The 21,846-nt window shown below is 33.9% G+C and overlaps 1 protein-coding gene across 1 annotated transcript; it reads left to right on the forward strand.

The window, feature by feature from the left end:
• Positions 1-14,684: 14,684 nt before the first annotated feature.
• Positions 14,685-17,860, forward strand: LOC105155572 (cytochrome P450 81Q32-like). Its single transcript, XM_088877866.1, has 2 exons — positions 14,685-15,703; positions 17,086-17,860. The coding sequence occupies exons 1-2, from the start codon at positions 14,792-14,794 to the stop codon at positions 17,704-17,706; spliced, it is 1,533 nt and encodes a 510-aa protein (XP_088733992.1). The 5' UTR covers positions 14,685-14,791; the 3' UTR covers positions 17,707-17,860.
• Positions 17,861-21,846: the final 3,986 nt, after the last annotated feature.

Genomic DNA, 21,846 nt, shown 5'->3' on the forward strand with positions numbered 1-21,846 from the left:
AAACTTTTAATTCCCTGAATGTTGGAAAATGGCTAATCCCTTATTTAAGAGAATAAAAATTATGATGGAAATAAGTATTTCCAAACTTAGAATATACCAATCAAAATGTCGAAATGAACTTAAAAATGCTCATTTCATTTCCATTCAATTCCAAAGTACCAATCACAGCCTTAATATCTATCGTCAGTTACTTTGTTATTGAATTGAAACAAAAAATGTTTGTGGGACGTCATTGTATTGTACTAGCCATCATGACACGTTATTTATAAATATATATATATATATATAACTAACAATAATTTTTTATATTTTAAAATATATTAACATAAAATAAAATATATTAATTGTACAACTAACTTATTATAAAACTTGAAAATTGACCAAATTAATTATCTTATTAGTTGAAGGGCATTTTCGAGATTAGATAAAATTGATGCAACAGTGTCGAAACCGCTACTTTGTATCTACAACACATCTTTTCAATATAATGGTATAGGATGATTACAAATAATAAAATTAATAAAAGTGATAATTGTATAGCCTTTTTTTGAGATTTGGTATAATTACAAGTACATTTCATGCAGTTTGAAGCATTAAACTTAGTACCTATAACGTTTATTTTCTTTCAATAAATAAATTTATTTGTTAATTAAAATTTATAAAATTTACTGAGATTAGGGAAAAAAAAATTGAATGAAAATTCAAATTTTATTACAAAAAGTTGTAGGACCCTTTATCGCGAAATGCTTAAATTGGACCTACACCAACTGTTGGAAATTACAAAATCAAGTTTCTTAGTGTAAAAGTTATCATAAAAACATGATAATTCAAATACATTTTCATTAGTGACTTATCCTACAAAAACCCATTATAGAATTAATCTGAATATATTTAATTTTATCTCGTCTTTTCATACAAAAAAAATAATGAAAAAGCTTTCTCATTCAAATATATATATATACTCTTTTATCCTTGTTCACACAAAATTTTGTATCTGCAAAAGTAATTACGAGACCAAAAAAAAAGTGGACAAATCAATTTTATTAATTTTAAAAAAAATAGATACAATCTCTAATTTTGATTCTTCGCTTTGAATATGAATCTAAGGGCTTGAAGCTTGTTCTTGGATGTGGATCGTAATATTTTTTTAATTTATGGAGCAAACTATGCCAAGGCTTGAAGATTTAACACAGAAAAAAACGTAGAACCTTTGCGGTTGCAGTATTTCATTTTGGTAGAGAACTTTTGAACTTAAGTCCCTTTGTATTTATTGTGAGTTGTGTTTATATTTTTCTGTAATCACTTGTTAGAGGTGAAGGCCTCTTTCTATATGCGTGAGTAGGGCATTAGACAGTTTGGGTTCATTTTCTTGGGCTTGTATATAATGGATTTGGATATGGATTCATTAATTATTGTGTCGTACTTGAATATGCTTTGATTCAATTATCTAATTCAAAATAAAAAAATAACTCATATTTATCTTGGATCAGTCCACCAAAATACATAAATCCAAATTCAGGATGGATACTTATTCGAATTCATCGTTTGGAAGATAAAGTCCAAATTTATAATAAATTTTAATTTGAAACTCAATTATTAGTCAATTTATTTGCACTTTAATTGGTAATTTATTCTAAAATATTTTGATGTCAATAGATGCCCCCACTTTAAGACTAGGCGAAGAACATGCACATCGTTGTCGAAGACGTGTCTTGAAGTTTTTATTTATTTACATGAGTCCTGATCATTACTCCAGTTGCACTTGATTCTTGCTTTTGTCATAAACAAAATGTTGCAGCAGCTGCATAAATTTCCATCTTTCATCGGTGATCAAGGAAATTCAAAGATCAACATTCCATCTTCATCTTTCTTTCTTTCTCAAGCAATTAAGAGTGACGGAAATTTCCATTAAGCACCCATCACCACAAGCTATAAAAGAAGGCATTTGCTGAGAATTTTCTTTTTCAGGCATATGTTGTGAATTTGGCAAATGAGAAGCAGCCTTCACTCTCATCAATATTTTTAGGCACACTCATGCACATGTACATGTCTATGTGATCTCGACTTCTAATTTTTTGGAGTAAATTTGTTTGTTTGATACTTTGAGGATTTCAACGTGCCATTCCAACGCAATATTGTTTGAAGTGGCAAAGACAATGTCGAAGTCTATAAGCCGATCAATTTTGTCCAAGGTTTTTTCTTTGTACAAATCCATCCACATGCATCGGTGTTCTGAAGGGACGACGAGAGAAGCACTGACTCTCTTCAATGCTTCATACCAATCCAAGGCTTTGGTGGACGAACCTTCTCTTCATGACATTGAAATCGACATTGAATTAGCACTTTCAAGTCATCACTTCATCATTGAGGGGGTTGATGGAGGATTCAACAACCCAAATTCGTCGAGGTCTCTTTTCACGGAAGACGTGCTTAGCCATTACGCTAGCATCCTCCTAGAGTTTTATAGTCGTTTATGAAAAAGCAGATCATTACAGATGCAGTAGCTGGCTGAAGCTGTTTTAATGAAGAAGAAGAAGCTATAAGTCGCGGATCAAGCTTCTCGCATTTATATTACTAAACGCAAGTTCATTACTTCAGTTTACTTATAGTCGCATTTGTACAATGTTATTACTTCTCCATTTCATGTTTTTATAAGTGGAAATGCGAGTTAGTTATTAGCGGTTATTTGAGAACGTTGTATAAAGAGCGGAATCTGTTATCTTCTTCAAAAGAACAACAAGAACACTGAAACTCAGAACTTGAAACTGCAATGCAAAGCTCTACAAATTCGAAACCTTTACCAGAAATTTCTTCTTTATTCTTTATGCTTTCGCTGTGATATTTTTACATGGTATCAGAGCCATCTTTTGATGGTCTCTGATTTATCTGAGAAATTACCCAATACAACAAAATTCTTGAAATCAAGAATCTAATACAGAACAACAATGGCTGAAGATCCGGAGATTTTAAAGCTACAGCCAGGAGACAACCCAGGTATAAGCCTGGTAACTACGATGTTTGATGGATCAAACTTCCTAATTTGGAGTTGATCGATAAAACTGGGATTAAAGGTAAAGATGAGACTTGGTTTCATCAATGGAGACATATAGAAACCTAACAATAAGGCAAAAGATTTTGAACAGTGGATAAGAACAGATTCCATGGTCGCATCATGGATTCTGAATTCCATCACAAGAGAAGTGGCAGAGAGCTTCATGTATACCAAAACTTCAAGAGAACTGTGGGTAGAATTAGAAAACAGATTTGGCCAAAGCAACGGGCCTACGGAGTATCAACTCAAGAAAGAATTAGGCTCCATCTCACAAGGTTCCATGAGTGTATCAGCCTATTTTTCAAGATTAAAAAAAACTTTGAGACGAATTGGCTTGTATCACTCGAAAGGCTAAACGCACATGTGGATGCACATGTGGAGCAGAAAAAGAAAATATAGAAATCAAAGAAAATGATCAGCTCATGCAATTCCTCATGGGATTGAATGAGATGTATGACCATGTTAGAAGCCAAATCTTGTTGATGGCACCTTTACCAGATAGCAACAAGGCTTATTCAATGGTTCCCAGGGTGGAAAAACAAAGTCAAAACAAACATACATGACACCAAATTTGGCAATGCAAGCCTTCAAGAAGCCTGATTTCACAAGGAATTTCCAAAAGAAGAAAAATCTTGTAGACAAGAAATCTTAGGTATGTAAACATTGTGGAAAATCTGGACATTTGAAGGAATGATGTTTTGAAATCCTTGGATATCCAAAATGGTATAAAGCATTCTTGGATCAAAAGAAAGGGAACATTGTGATTACAAACAAAATTGCTGCTACGGTGAAATCTGAAAGTGAAAAGGCCAACAGTGCAATGGATGAAAAAACAGTGGCAGAGTTGGTGAAATCAGAATTTCAGAGGCTTGTTGAGGGACTGAAATCACAAACATTTCCAGGAACACATGATGAGAATTATGAATTCTCAGGTAAGTGCCTTGAACTCATTAAATCTGAAACTGAGAATTCAAATGCATGGATTATTGACAGTGGTTCCACACCCCACATGTATAACAATGAGTTATTATTTGATCATACTAAGGTTCATAATCAAAATACCTATATACATTTGGCTGATGGTACAAAGCATGTAGTTAGATGCACTGGAAATGTTAGATTGAATAGTAAATTGTTGCTTGAAAATGTTCTACTAGTTCCAGATTTAAAGTTCAATCTTTTATCTGTTAGTAGACTGTGTAATAACTCCTCAATAAGATTTAAATTCTCAAAATTTCACTGTATTGTGAAGGACCACAAGATTAAAAAGGTCATTGCCATAGCATCCCTAGTAGGAAATTTATATACACTCAAGGTTGAATCCTTTGACAAGAAATTCATACAAGAAACGTTGTGTATCTACACTGGTGTTGGACTTGCTGCATCCTTTATATCTCCTGAAACCTGGCATAAAAGATTAGGACATTTATCTCATGATGTTTTGATCAGCACAGGACTATTGAAAAATAACAAGAATTATAACTCTTCTTGTGAAATTTGCCCAAAGGCAAAGCAGCAAAGGCTGCCATTTACTTCAAGCAATTCTCATTCTGATGCTTGTTTTGATCTTATGCATATTGATTTGTGGGGTCATTACAATGAATATTCTATAACCAAATGTGTTTACATGTTAACTATTGTGGATGACCACAGTAGATGCACTTGGACCTATCTTATGCAACAAAAGTCACAAACTTTCTACATGTTAAAAGAATTCCATAAAATGATTTGGACACAGTTTGATAAGAGGATTAAAAGAATAAGAACTGATAATGGATTGGAATTTTTAAGTGAACAATGTCAAAAATTCTTTAAGGAAGAAGGTATTATTCATCAAGCTACTTGCACATATACACCTCAACAAAATGACATTGTAGAAAGAAAACACAAATACTTGTTACAAGTAGCTAGATCACTAATGTTCCAATCCAATTTACCAAAAATATTTTGTACTGAAGTTATTTTAACATCCACTTACATTTTAAACAGACTTCCAACACCTGTATTAAAAATGAAAACTCCCTATGAAATACTGTTCAACAAGCCTGTTGATTATTCCTCATTTAGAGTTTTTGGATGCTTGTGCTTTGCCACTAATAACATGCCCCATAAGTCTAAGTTTGATTCAAGAGCTGTTAAGTGTGTTTTTTTGGGTTATGCCCTTAACCAAAGGGGTTATAAAGTTTATGGCATTGATAAGAAAATTAATTTTGTTTTAAGAGATGTGGTTTTTAAGGAAGATGTTTTCCCTTTAGCTGATAAAATTACAGACTCTATTACTTGTTATACACCTCCAATAAACACAGAATTTGACATTGAAAATTTGGAGAATGAAAGTGATTACTTAGAACCAGATCCTAAGCTTGTTAATGACAATTCCTCTGATAATAATATCCAAGAACAGGAACAAAAGACTGATAATATAAGTCTGAGAAGATCAAATAGATAGATTATTAAACCTACAAAGTTTCAAGACTATGTGTGTTCCTGCAAAAAAGAAGAAAATGATCTTCTTAATTTCACTTTACTGAATGATATGGACAGCTGCATGTGTGCCACAAATAGCTTACCTCAGGAACCTAGGAACTATAGTGAAGCTGTCAAAGAAAAGAAATGGATAGATGCTATGCAAACTGAAATAAAGGTATTAGAGGACAATGAAACATGGGGTGTTACTGAGCTGCCAAAGGGAAAAGGGGCCATAGGAAGCAAATGGATTTATAAGCTGAAATTGAAACCAGATGGTAGCATAGATAGGCACAAAGCTAGACTTTTTGCCAAGGGTTATAATTAAATTGAGGGAGTAGATTATATGGACAGTTTTCCCCAGTAGCTAAAGCCGTTACAATTAGAGCCTTTTTGACTGTTGTGCGTAACACTGGTACTTGCATCAATTAGACATAAATAATGCCTTTTTGCATGGTTTCATAGATGAAGAGATATATATGTATCCACCTGAAGGATATCAAGTTCCAAAACGACATGTTCACAAATTAAAAAGATCACTTTATGGGCTTAACCAAGCCTCTAGACAATGGAACTTAAAACTTACAAAACAATTGGAGAGAATTGGTTTTCTACAATCAAAGGTTGATCATTGCTTGTTTACTATAATGACTAATGCTAGTTTCTTCTGCCTTCTTGTATATGTAGACGATGTACTTCTTGCAGGTCCATATCCTATTGCTGCCTTTAAAGAAAAATTACATAATCTGTTTACCATAAAGAATCTAGGAAAGCCAGGTTCTTTCTTGGTTTGGAAATAGGCAGATCTGATGCAGGTATGATCACAACACAAAGCAAATATGTGAAAGAAATCATAGCTGATGCTGGACTCACTCAAGCCAAGGCTGTCAATACCCCATTACCAGCTGGACTACAACTCAGAGTAGCAGCAGTGCAACAGTTAGCAAATCCAGAACCTTACAGAAAATTATTAGGTAGATTGCTATATCTAGGCTTCACTAGGCCTGATATATGCCATGCTACCCAACAAATCAGTCAATATATGCAATACCCTTGCACAGATCACTGGAATGTTGCCCTACACTTAGTGAAATACTTGAAGGGAACAGTTTACAGAGGACTGCATTTTAACTCTGGAAACAACTTTGATTTGGAAATCTTTTGTGATGCAGATTGGGCTACTTGGAAAGAAACACGAAGATCTCTCACTGGATACTGCATATTCCTAGGGAAGAGTTTAAATCCTGGAAAACCAAGAAGCAAACTACAGTGTCTAGGTCTACAGCAGAGGCTGAATACTAAAGAATGGGTTCAACCACTTGTGAATTGATGTGGATCTTCAGTCTTCTCAAGGATTTAAGAATCAAAATTCCTACACCCATTCCGTTCTATTGTGAGAATCAAGTTGCACTCTATATAATGGCAAATCTAGATTTCCATGAGAGAACAAAGCATATTGAAATAGATTGTCACTTGGTACGTGACAAATACAAGGAAGGTTTCATTTCCCCTAAGCACATAGCTTCAAATGAACAGCCAGCTGATCTTTTGACAAAAATACTGCCTGGACCCAAATTCATGTCCTTAATTTCCAAGTTGAGCTTAGTGAATGTTTTAACGAGCTCAACTTGAGGAGGGAGTGTAAAAGCTAATCATTACAGATGCAGTAGCTGGCTGAAGCTGTTTTAATGAAGAAGAAGAAACTATAAGTCACGGATCAAGCTTCTCGCATTTACTAAACGCGAGTTCATTACTTCAATTTACTTATAGTCGCATTTGTATACTGTTATTACTTCTCCACTTCACGTTTTTATAAGTGGAAATGTGAGTTAGTTATTAGCGGTTATTTGAGAACGTTGTATAAAGAGGGGAGTCTGTTATCTTCTTCAAAAGAACAACAAGAACACAGAAACTCAGAACTTGAAACTGCAATGCAAAGCTCTACAAATTTCAAACCTTTACCAGAAATTTCTTCTTTATTCTTTATGCTTTCGCTGTGATACTTTTACAGTTTACACATCTGTTTTCACATGCGCCAGCAGCGAGAACTTCCTCCATAGAAGATGTGCTAGACCATCTCCCTTGTGAAGCCAAGACTTTAGTGGCTGTTCAAACCTTTCTTTCCACGTGTGTCAGCAACAAGATCTCATCCATGGATGAAGCGTTAGGCCATCATGCAAGCATCCATCACGAAGCCAAGACTTTTGCAATCGTTCACACATCTCTTTCATGTGTGTCAGCAACAAGAATGTCTCCGAAGCTTTTCTCGAGCTATGGTGCCTTTCCACGAATTTCTTCCATGCCGCCATAAGAGAATTTTCTGTCTCCTTGTTGGATGTTCACGGCTGCTAACATGCAAGGAGTCCAATGATGAGCTCGTTCCATCTTTTTGACGAGTTGTTTGGTGATGACACTTGTAAACCCTCCATACCTAGAAGTCATGAGTATTTGCTTTCTGCGTGCCACCAACTTCCTAGTTATTTAGACAGCATGCTCACCTCTGATCGAGTCGGCTTCATACGAATTCTTCTTCACGCATCTCTTCAGTGAAAGCTTTTATCTAATTCCTAAATGACATTGGCCACTTTTACCTGCGAAATTCTTGACGTTTGCCCCCAATCTGCGAAGCATTTCATGAGGAGTCTATTCTACTTGAGCAAGAAGACTCTTTCCATGAAGACAAAGAGAGATATTCAAACATTTGAAACTTTTAAAACGCGTTAAATTTATTTTGATCCTATGTGATACATCAAAATATAAAAAATCTCTCTATGAAATTTTTATATAAAAAATCATCCCTATGTTATGAATAAATAATCACACCTCCCCTTGGTCGACTTGAACCTATTTTTTTAACAAACAATGACTAAAATACCCCTTCTAATCAATCGCTCAAACTGACTCTATTATATATAATTATTTTAATTTATAATATATATAAGTTATAACTATTAAAATATATTTATAATATATAATTATAATATATAATTATAATTTATAAAAAAAATCAAAATAATAATTATAACTCCCAACCTACCCCCCAATCTTCTTTCCTCGCATGTCTGCTTCCTCCCCACCCCACCTGCTTGGCCTCCACCCCTGCCCCCCGCATCCCCCCTCCCCTTCCCTCGTCCCACCGTCCTTCTACACAACGGCGGTCGCCCAGAAGTGGAGGGCGATGCGGTCGCCCTCGCTGCGTTGGGCAACAGCTGTCGCCCAAGGGTGAGGGGGGCACTGCGCCCTCCTCTTCAACAGCGGCGGCGACGTTTGCGTTATTTTAATATATAATTTTTAATTAATTTAATTATAATTATATTTTATTATATAAATGATTAAATAATTATTATATAAAATAATATTTTATTATTAATGAATATTATTACATAAAATTATATTTTATTATTAATAAATATATATAATATTATATTATAGATATAGATGTGAGAGAAGGGCAAAAATATATAACAAAAAAAAAGGTATTTTTGTAGCAAATTCGCAGTCAAAGTGCGTGTGGCCCAATTCTGTACGGAGGAATTTTTTTTACTTTATTTTATATCACACAGGGGGCATTCAATATTTAATTTTTATAGGAGGTTTTTTAAACATTCCTATTATCATAGGGGGGGTCTCTGAAATTTTTCCCTTTTAAAATACTTCCATCACAAAAAATGCTACATTTAACAATGACTAATTGTTATGGTTAAAAACAAAATAGTCATAGCAAATAGTCTTGACGGCAGCCATGAAATGGTTGTTGTCCTTAATATCTGCGAGGATGGCTATAAGTGTATATATATATCACATATAGAAAGTTGAAAAAACAAAAAAACAAAAACATACAGATGAGGTGTAAAAATCACAAAAACAAACATTGTATGTTTTTAATCTTGCCTCTGAAAATGCCTAAATATAAAACCAAACATAATGTATACTTTTGTATCGATTTTATTTAACCGTGTTCAATAAAAATTATTCAATATAATTTCTAGTTCATAACTATGAAAGTTGTAGCCAATAATATTTTTTTTCCCCTAATGTTCCAATATCAAGCAGAGCAGCATTTTTCCATAAAAATAAAGACCTGCAGCATATAGAAGGTTCCACGGACCAGCTCGCCTTTGTAGTCAATGTTTAATCTGATCTTTCCACGCACTCAATAACCTTTCACTTGGTTGAATTTTGCTTCAGGACGGGATCTTGGAAAGGGACTTGAAGTCATCAACATTGCTATTTCTTGTAATTTCCTCGCATCTTATTTCAATGAAAGAAAAAGGGTTAATGCAATTTATGCAATGTGATAATGTAAATGAGTAAATTATTTTTCTATAATAAAAATATAGTAATTTACGGTCTGTACTTTTAAGAAAAAATAAGAAGGTAAATTGCTTCTTTCATTTTAAAAAAACACAAGAGGGTAAATTGTTGCATTTAAAAAATACAAGAAGATACATTATTATTATTATTTTTTTTCATAGAGTGATAATTGTCCATTTACAATATTACAGGTGGCTTGCTTGCATTTTTTCAAAAAAAAAAAAAAGCATTAAAATGAAATGAATTGTTTGAGATCAGTTCTTTTTTATTTTTTTTAGATTGGATGTGAGATAAAAGTGTAACGGTAAAAAGTGTTATGTAAGAAAATAAAATGCAATAATTATAAGGGTTAATTACATAGATATCCTTGACTTATGGTCCATTTACACAAACCACCCATGCCTTTTTCAAAAATTGCACATACTTCCATAAAAAAAGTCAGCATCGTTGTACAAACCGCCTTGTTTTTTGGATAATTACATATGAACCCCAAAGACATCAACATCATTGCACAAACTAGTCCAATTTTTAGTTGTTAGAGGTAGTTTATGTAATTATATAGAAAATAAAGATAATTTGTATAAATCATAAAGTAGACGAGGTAAATGTAATTGTCCCTAATTATAATCGATGCTACGTTTTTCCTATTTTGAGAATAAGACGGTAAAGTTTTATTAATGACTAAGCAGAAAAATGCATTAGTTTCGGGACAAAAAATGAAAAGAATCTTAACTTATAAGATAAAAAATATTATTTTATGTAACAAATATAATTGCATTTCTAGCATAATTATTTATTTATTGCTACCTCTACAAAAAATAATAAGTGTATTTTTTAGTCATTTAATTAAATTTCATCAGTTTATACGAGATTAAAATTTCCCCAACATCTTTTGTTTTTTAGACTAATTACATCCATTCAACAAGTAATTAAAAACAAATAAATTAAAATAATTCAAATTAATATAATCAAAATTAATAAATAAATTATATCGATTTAATGGATAACTAAGGATAATTAAATTATAAATATTTATATAAAATAAAATAAATACCCACACATTTACAATTACGTCCAACTTATCAGTCAACCCCAATATATGAAACTTAACAAATTGTGCAAAGGAAAGCTGCGAAGAAAGAGGAACAGAAGTCAGAGCCACTTTTATTGACAAAGCATACAAAAGAGTCGCGTTTCTTTCTATCAATCTATAATATTTTATGCGATTTTAGTTGGACTTCAATTTCTGGGCATCTGATCCATCTAGAAGACGTATCGTTTATGTAATGCGTCATGACTGACAGTTGAAATCTTGTCCCAATAGTACACGCGTGTCCAGAACGTAAAGCACGACTTACAGACAGGGCTTCCACTGGGGTCATGAATCCACGCCAAAGAAAAGTCTGTGGGACGTGATTCCTAAGTCGTGTTTCATTATCAGTTAACATCTTCCAGGAACGTGCACGTTTCGGCATTTATAAAAATAATAAAATTGGATTGTGGAAAAAGAAGATAAATGTTCTTCAAAATTGTTTTAAATTGAGACAATTGTTTGTTTTTGTTTTCTATTTTAATTTTAATTTTAATGAGAAATGTGTGTTTTTAATTTTTTTATAAATTTTCGTACGAAAATGAGAATATATTTGATTGAGTTGAGACATTGTTATGGGTGCCAAATTAATATATATAGTTTTTTTTTATTGTTAGTGGTTTCAAATTCAAATATATTTTTTATTTTTATAAAATTAAGAATTATTTTTTTATGAATTTATAATTGAAATATTATTAGTTTATAGGGTTAATGATTGAACAAATATTATATATAAGTATATAAAAAAGCAATGATTGAGATGAGAATGAATGAAAAATATTTTCAATAAAAATACGTATATTTAGCTTTAATTATTGTTTCAAAATGTGAAAACTGAAAATGAATACACAAACGAAGAAAGCTACATTTGACTGTCTTTATTGTAAACAAACAATTTCAGGAAAAAAGGCTAAGATTAAGCAAGTAATTATCTGTAATTTTTATCTAGTCGGATACAATTGGTATGTGGTTTGAGGTGGAATGTCATTTGATTTGTACAATGCTGATGTATTGACTAAGATGGATGGTCTTTTAGACTTGCTCAAATTGAATATGAAGTGAGTATTGTCTTGTCAGTAGATCGACAGAAACTAACTGATTAGGTTGGTAGTATTTCTATCTGTTGAGCGAATTAAGCCCGACTCCTCAGCATAATTTGTATTAGCAGTTCGAGAAATGAAGAATGAAGAGATTCCCCGTTTCTATTTTATAATGCTAGCTGTACATATCACACTCACTATGTGTGCAAGAATATTTAAATTTATAAATAATTAATATTTTTATTGAAAAGTTGGTTATTAATTATGGGACAGTTGTTTGAGGAAGTTTGAAAGGATACTATTATGACCAAATTTTATTGAAGGAAAAAAACAAATCAATGAATAAAATTGAATATTTAAAAGTTGGTACAACGACTGAGTTTTCTTTTTTACATTAGTATAGATTAGTTACAGTTTTTTCTTCTAATTTCTAAATAATACATAATATTGCACGTATAAATGTTTATCTTTTTTTCATTATTATTCAATTGGGATATTATATTCTAATTTTACATTACATCATATATTCCATACTGTAGAAATGAATTTAAATTTGGATATTCAAAAATTGGTATGATAAAAAAATTTATTTTATAATAATATAGATAAAATTATATTACTCATGTAGACATATATATATATATATATTAAAAATATCAAATTATTATTAAGGGAACAAAAGTAATTTTTGCAACCAAAATACACCATAAGTGTATACACCTCACTACATCCTAAAATTTTCAACTCCAGTATAAATGTGCAAAATATAATTTTTAATACAAGTTATTATTAATTGACAAGACATATCCTTCACTAAAAATTTCTCTCATTAAACAATAATTAGACGTAGGTGTATTTTTTTGTCGAGGATAATTTTTTCGTTCGATCTCTTATTAAATTTGTTGAGTCGTAAAATAGTGGAATTAAAATCACAAATAAAATAAGTTATGAGATGTAAATTATAATTTTTCCACGAGTGCAAAACAAACGTGTAACATTGGACTTGAATAATGATGGCAATGGCCCGCTTCATAAACCCCAGACCCATACCCCACCCTGCCCCGCCAAATTCGTCCCTTTTTGCCCAATTTAAATTTTTATTTTTAATTAAATAATATCAATTTAAATTTAGTTATTTAACATAGTTTTTTTAATCTAAAATGAATTATATAATATAAAGAATACATTTAACTGATATTTTATTTTTCAATAAGTAGTATTAGTTTAAATTTAAGTACTTTAATATAATTTTTAATATCAAATTAATTGTATAAGACAAAGTATACGCTTAACTAATTTTTTATTTTTTTATTAAGTAATATCATTTATAATTTAGTAATTTAACATAGATGTTGATCTAAAATGAATTATATAATACAACGAATACAATCAAGTAATTTTGTATTATTTCAATAACTAATATCATTTTAGATTTAGGTACTTCAACATAATTTTCCTTATACAAGAAATTATATAATATAAACAAAACATTCGCCTAACTTTTTAATAAGTAATATCCAATTTAAATTAATATAATTTTATCTAAAGTGAATTATATAATACAAACAACACATTCAACTAATTTTTTTATAAATAATACTAAATATTATTGTAAATTTAGGTAAATATAATACAAACAATACATGTGTTATTTGTATTAAATAATAAAAAATATTAAAAATAGAATGGGCAGTTCGAGTCGAGTCCAGTACCAAATTCATAACCCGTTCTGGACTGAGCCGGGTTCAATATTTTAAAACTCAGACTCATCCCAAATCCGATAATATAAATACCAAACCCGCTTCATTAAAAAAGAATCTAGATCGAGACCTCGAAATATGAGGTAGAATTGGTATCCCCAGACTTGAATGGGAAACAAACACTGACCCAGCAATGGAAAGATTTGATTATGGATCACTTGTGGTCTTTTGAGGTTGACCCCACAAATTGGTAATATTTGTGTCTCTTCTGCTGCCTAACCCAACTAACTAGCTCATGCTTAAAGTTGTCATACTTCCCCCCCCATAAGTCTTCAAAGATGTTTGAATTAGAGCACCACAAAAGCTCTTTTCAGGTATTTGTTTGACCTAACCATATGACTATTACTACTTTACTAAACTAGTACAAAATTCTTATTGAATCATAGTTTGGTTAAACTTAAGCTTCTATCAAACTTTGATTTTCGAGAATGATGTCTCATCCACGTCTATGTAGCCTTTTAAATTGTAATTTCATTTCTAATTTCTATAAGTACACATGTCAATTAAGTATTAATGATACCAATATATAACACGAAAATATGATTGGAGATCCTTTATCCGGGACATCATCCCTTGCTTTTTCATTTTTATAAATAACTAATTGTGATTGCACACGATTCCCACGAGCAAATAAAAAGAACCTTGGGGTGAGATTATAAGAAAAAAAATTATCAAGAGAATAAATTATAAATGAAGAAGTAAGGTAAGAGAGAAATGTGGGGTAGTGGGTAGTTAAAAAAAAAATAAATTATAAAATTATTAAAAAATATCAAAATTACTAATCTGACCAATATTTTCAAACAGAAAAAATGGAATGAAGAGTAAATTTGACAATTTAAAATTGATAGGATCAAAGAGTTTTTCTTTTATAACAGTATACGCTAAAAATAAAAAAGAAGAACCTTCCAATTTGTCAAAGAATTTCCACCAAACATGTCACCGTAGTCACATATATACATATATTTTAAACCAAAGCAGCAGCATTTATTATATTGGGCCAACTGCAATCGATATCCAAACACTATAACACAATCTTACCCCAAAAATCATACCTAATTTCTCCACAACAATGGCTGCTCCATGGTTTCTGTATATTCCACTCATATTTGCCCTTTACATCTTCACTCAGCATTTCTTCCACAAACTTAGAAATCTGCCACCCGCTCCCTTTCTAAATCTGCCCTTTATCGGCCACCTTTACCTCATCAAGAAACCCCTCTATCGTTCCTTGGCCAAGATCTCCGGCCGATATGGTCCCGTAGTTCTCCTCCAGTTCGGCTCCCGCCGCGTCCTTGTCGTCTCCTCCCCCTCAGCCGCCGAGGAGTGCTTGACAAAAAATGATGTCGTTTTCGCCAACCGCCCGCACCTGCTCGCCGGGAAGCATCTGGGCAACAACTACACTTCCTTGGCCTGGACTTCTTACGGAGATCACTGGCGAAACCTGCGTAAGATTTCATCAATTGAGATCTTGTCCACGAATAGGCTGCAAATGCTTCATCGGATTCGTGTGGACGAGGTGAAGTCCACGATCCGGGCCCTGAATCGGGCTTCGGAACAGCGGCGGGTGGTTGACATGAAGACGGTGTTTTTCGAGCTGACGATGAACGCGGTGATGAGAATGATCGCCGGGAAAAGGTACTACGGCGAGAACGTGGACGATGTGGAGGAGGCGCGGCTGTTTAGGGAAATTGTTAGGGATACTTTTCGGCTGGGCACGTCGAATATGGGGGACTTCTTGCCGGTGATTAGGTGGTTGGGAGTGGGCGGCGTGGAGAAAGCGCTGGTGGAGCTGCAGAGAAAGAGAGAAGCTTTTATGCAGGAGCTGGTTGAAGGGTGTAAGAGAAGGTTCAAGAGTTACGGGGGCGATGGCGGTGAAGTGGTGGCGGAAGGGCAGACGAAAACTATGATTGAGATGCTGTTGGCACTGCAGGCAAAAGAACCCGATTATCACACAGATGCGCTCATAAGAAGCTTAATGCTGGTAAGTCGCTAGACTCCACTAATCACGCTTTTATTTTTTGCCTTCTCATCGTTTGACATAATAGAGATTTTTTGATCTTTTGTTGACTACTTTATTTATTTCACTGATATATTTATATATAATAAATAATTAACTATATTAACATCCTGCATCTAATTTTCTAGGAAACTGCTAATAAAAACTCATAAAAGACAATATTTATTATATAAATATTTTTTAAAATGAAAACATATTAACAGTTCCCAACACTCCGAAGTCTAATTTTTCTAAAGAAGGAATTTTATTATCGTTGTCTTGTCAAATTCTGAATAGTAAAATTAATTTTAAAAGAGAGGTATTTAGAATTTTATAGATTGATAGGATATATACATTTATTATATGATTTGTATGTAGAAAATTATTTTCATATCCTTATAAATACGTACATACTACTAATATATTATCCCAATATTTTGAATTTTTGAAATATATTTTATAAAATATATAAGTGCATCGAATCTTTTAAATATAATTAGACCGCACTCTCTTTAGCGGAAGATAATATTTACTTAGATTATATGAGGTGAATAACTTAATATTAATATTTTAGCCCGTCTTTCATGTGCAAACTATGCACGTGAAATATTTAATTTATAAATGAGTGATAGTAAGATTTGGGCTAGCGACTTTTGGTTTGATCAGAATCTGATATCATGTTAAATGATCATTTACTTTAAAAATTGTCAATTGTCAGTGAGAATTCGATATTAATAATTTTAACATAGTTGGATGATTTTTATCATTAGTGAAGAAAGTGGTCAACTACTTTACTAGATTTTTTGTCATTTTTAAAAAGACATTTGCAAAAATATAAAAAACATTAAGGATGGATAAAGCAAATAATTTATATGAAAATTAGCCAGTAGAAGTATTTTAATTTTTTTAAAAAAATATATAAAATTATAAGTTATAATTCAAATGATATTTTGGTCAGATCACTACAAAAAATAGATGAAAACTAATTGACGGCTAATGGAATAATCACGTTGTTATAGACGGACATTAAAACAAAGGGAGTGTTTGTAATATCCTAAACAATAAGGAGGTGTTTGTTATTATGTCGAACCTCAAGAAAGTGTACGTAATTTACGCTTTAAATAATTGCCTAACTATAAATACTTTGTTGAAAATAATTATACATTTTAAAATTTATATACATAGAACCAAATTACGATAAAAAATGAAATTTGAGGTCAAATGTTGAGGATTAAAATGAATTTCATCCGAGAGAAACATTTTATAGGGATCGATTTGCCTAATTTATAAGTAGCCAATAGTAGAAAGCTCCAAAACAGCAATACTTGACATTCAAAATTTGGTTTCTCACGTTGTAAATGCTGCAGGTTTTGTTAATAGCCGGCACAGATACATCAGCCGGAACGATGGAATGGGCACTCTCTCTTTTGCTCAACCATCCACATGTCCTCAAGAAGGCACAGCTCGAAATCGACAATCACATCGGGCACGACCGTTTGATAGATGAATCGGACATTGCCGAGCTCCCATACTTACGCTGCATCTTGAATGAGACGTTACGTCTATATCCTGCAGGACCGTTGTTGGTCCCTCATGAGTCCTCAGAGCAATGCACAGTTGGCGGATACCGTGTTCCAGCAGGCACTATGTTGCTAGTGAACGTGTGGGCTATACACAACGATCCCAAGAACTGGGAGGATGCTAGAGAATTCAAGCCAGAGAGATTTGAAGGGCTAGAAGGGAACCGGGATGGCTTCAAACTGATGCCTTTTGGCTCAGGAAGGAGGGGTTGTCCTGGGGAGGCATTGGCCGTGCGGATGGTGGGGTTCGGACTGGCATCTATGATTCAGTGTTTCGATTGGGAAAGAGTTGGGAAAGAATTAATTGACATGACTGAAGGCTTGGGATTGTCAATGCCCAAAGCAGAGCCATTGATGGCGTACTGCAGAGTTCGGCCTGTGGCAGCGAAGCTTCTTTCCCAGATTTAGACCAACTGTGGTGGATTGTTGAGGAATATACCAAAGAGTGAGACAATTGATTTGTTGTTAAAACAAACAGCTGCCAAGACAATTGATTTATCATTCTAAATATACTGTAAAATATAGGAGCAATATTGCATGTATTGCAGATAGTTGAAAAATATTATAAGTTTAATTAAAATAATAATTAATATAAGATCCACTAAAAAAGGGGTTTAATGCAATTTATCTTCTGTGGATATTGAAAATAAGTAAATTATCTCTTATGAAAAAAAAAATAACAATTTACTTGTGTTTTTTAAAAGGAGCAAATATAGGAAAGTAAATTGTTTCATTTCAAAAAATATAGGGGATAAGTTGCTATATTTTAAAAAATAAAGGAGGGTAAATTGCTATTTCTTGATTCAAAGGGGCTAATTTACTTATTTACAATATTATAAAAGGATTGCTTCTATTTTTCTCAATAGAAAAATGATGTTTGGGATAGAACACCATGTTGGGAATGACTAATAGTCGCCAAATCAATTGCCCTCTTAGCCTTGTTTTTTGCTTATTTAACAAATAATCTAATGGTTTTGGACTCCTAATCACTTAAGACTCATAAATCCATTTTTTGCTCTTAAATTCAAAATATATCCGTTGGATTTTTTGTGGATAGGATAGAGTCTCATTTTTTCCAACAACTAATGTGTGGCTCTATAAATAGGATTTAAGTTCATTTCATTTTACACACCAAAATTGAGAGCCTCTTCTTCTCTTTTAGCTCCTTTCTCTTCTTTTACTTCTGAGTGTTATTTTTGTTCGTTGTTCCAAACTTTTTTCCACGAGTGCGCTTGTAAGAAAGTAATAGCTGTGTTAACCTTGGGGAGCGATCGATTTATACTATCTGCACCACGGTAGTACCAAAATTTCGCTTTCAAGATAGTGGTTTTTCCACGGCACAGTCTTTCATTTTCCAACAGTTGAAAGCAAAATATTGTTATAATGGCTGTTCCAATTGCTAAAACACTGCCTAACCTCTCCAAACTAGAGCCACTTGATGGGACCAACTATAAACGATGGTCACAAAAATTGCTCATATTTTTTGAACAATTGAACGTAGACTATGTGCTGTTCCAGAATCCACCGAAAACTCCAGTAGAAATCTCCACTCTTGCCATTACTGCAGCGGCAATCCCCACAGAAGGGACGACTACAAAATCTGAGCATGAGACCAAACTAAAATACGATAGAGACAATAAAACGGTGAGAGGTCACCTTCTTAATCATATGAATAATTCTCTGTTCGATTTATTTATCAACTATAAGAGTGCCAAAGAAATCTGGACTATAATGGAGGCAAGATACGGAGGTGATAACGCTGGAAGAAAAAAGTACGTCGTCGGCAAATGGCTTCAATTTCAAATGGTCGATGAGAAGCCTATAATGGACCAAATCCATGAGTACGAGAACCTAGTGACTGAAGTGCTGAGCGAGGGCATGAAAATGTGTGAAATTTTACAAGCCAACGTACTACTGGAAAAATTCCCTCCTACTTGGAGTGAATATCGCAACCACTTGAAGCACAAGAAAAGGGATCTAACACTTCAAAAACTAATCAGCCATATCAGAACGGAAGAAGCAAATCGCCTAAAAGATAAGGAAACTTCTCTCTCTTCTCTTTCAGTTAAAGCTAACCTTGTTGAATCTGCTGGATCTAAAAACAGGTTTCACCAGAATAAATAATTTTTTTTTCAGAAGAACAATCAACAAAAAGACATTCAAAGGACCTGACGACAAGATCCAAAAGCACAAAATATCGTGCTACTGCTGTGTGAAACTAGGACACAAAGCGTACTAGTGCTACCAAAGAAAGGATCAACAAAAGACAAACCATTAGCGGCACAACGACTTTCAGTCAACAACTACTCACCGCTTGTGGACCAAATTGCCAAATGCATTTCGAAGTGGAAGTCGAAATCATTATCTTACGCAGGCCGACTGGAACTCGTCCGTTCGGTTATTCAGGGCGTGGAGTGTTTCTGGCTCCAAGTTTTTCCCCTTCCAGCGGTGGTCATCGAGAAAATTCACCGTCTTTGTAGGAATTTCCTATGGAATTCTAGGAGGGCGCCAGTCGCATGGGAGGAAATCTGCCATCCCAAGGAAGAAGGGGGACTCGGTATTCGGCACATACAGTCCTGGAACGTGGCTCTACTTGCTCGTGTATTATGGAACATTCACCGCAAGGCAGACACGTTGTGGGTACAGTGGGTCAACGGTGTCTACCTCAGAGATGCATCAATCTGGGACTGGCAACCGAAGAAGGGGGATTCTCCACTCCTTCAACGGCTTGCCGAAATCCGCAACAGGATGATCTCCGAATTTGGGTCTTCAGAGGCAGCGATTGAGCAGATGACGAGATGGTCCACCCTAAAGGGACTCCAGACGTCGAAAGCCTATGAGTACTTCAGGCCAAAACTTGCGAGGCAGCCTTGGAAAGCAGCTATTTGGAAGGCTTTCATCCCGCCGAAGTACTCGTTCATCATGTGGCTTGGTCTGCGCAACAGATTGGCTACACGGTACAGACTCGAGTTCCTCCATGAGGAGGACTTATGTTCACTTTGCATCAACACCAAAGAATCGGCCAAACACCTTTTCTTTGAGTGCCTGTTTAGCACCTACGTTTGGTCACATATCCGAGTATGGCTTGGGATCAACCGACGTATGTCCACCTTGCACAGTGCGGTGAAATGGCTCAAGAAGGAGAAAACCGGATCCTCCGTTCATAACAAAGCACGACACCTAGCTTTGTCATGCACAGTCTACACCCTTTGGCGGCATCGTAACGAATTCATTTTTGAGGGTGCAGTACCCAATCCCGAGGGCCTTATTATTTCCGTGAAGATCACTGTCTATAGGGTCCTCTTGTCACTTTTCCCGCACGGTTTAATTGCTCTTTAAACTTTAGTGTGGGTCTTTTGTATCTCTCCGGGTATGCCCGGAGTACCTTGTAAATATTACGGATGAATGAAAACTTACAATTCACCCAAAAAAACAAAAGACAAACCAAAAACCAACCACTAAATCCTCCACAAGTCAACTTAGCTAAAAATGATGAGATCATCGCTGCGGTAGTTGTAGAAGCCAACTTGGTAGAGAACAAAGAAGACTGGATACCAGACATTGGCGCATCCAGGCATTTCTGCTCCAACAAAGTACTATTCCATGAACTTAGTGACGCAACAGACGCCGAGTGTGTTTTCATGGGAAACTCTACAACCGCCGGGGTCTTGGGTAAAGGAAAAATCTTCCTTAAACTTACTTCTGGCAAAACACTTGCTTTGAATGACGTACTATATGTGCCTTCCTTACGTAGAAATCTAGTTTTTGATAGTTTATTGAATAAAACTGGCTTGAAAATTGTGTTAGAATCTGATAAGGTTATAATCACTAGGAATAATGACTTTATAGGAAAGGGATACTTATGTGATCGTTTATTTGTTCTGAACACTGTTTTCACTACCATTAATAAAATTTCTTTCAGTTTTGCTTATTTGATGGAATCTGTTGATATTTGGCATGGTAGATTAGGACATGTAAACTATTCCTCTATTAAAAGGTTGACAAACTATGAATCTTATAAATATTTCTGACACAAATGGATGCTCTAAATGTGGAGTCTGTGTAGAGGCAAAATACGTAAAGAAACCTTTTAAACCCATCACATCTAGAAGTACTGAATTACTAAGAATTAATCCACTCGGATCTACTTGATTTCAGAAACACATTAAGCAAGGGTGGTAAAAAATATTATATCTCCTTCGTTGATGATTTTTCTAGATACACTAGGATTTATCTATTAAAATCAAAAGATGAGGCTGTTGAAATGTTTTTGAAATTTAAGGCTGAAGTTGAAAATCAATTAGATAAGAAGATTAAAAGACTTAGATCTGATAGAGGTGGAGAACACAATACTAAATTCTTAAAAGAATTTTGTGAGATTAATGAAATAATCCATGAAATGTCTGCTCCATATACACCTCAATAAAATGGCATAATCGAACGAAAAAATAGAACTCAAAAAGAAATGATGAATGCTATGCTTTTAAGCTCAAGTATGCCTGATAATATGTGGGGGGAAGCAGCTTTATCTGCATGCTATATCGTTAA

Source organism: Sesamum indicum, linkage group LG2 (genome assembly GCF_026168435.1).
Source record: "Sesamum indicum cultivar Baizhima isolate 11 linkage group LG2, ASM2616843v1, whole genome shotgun sequence".
NCBI classification, from domain to species: Eukaryota; Viridiplantae; Streptophyta; class Magnoliopsida; order Lamiales; family Pedaliaceae; genus Sesamum; species Sesamum indicum.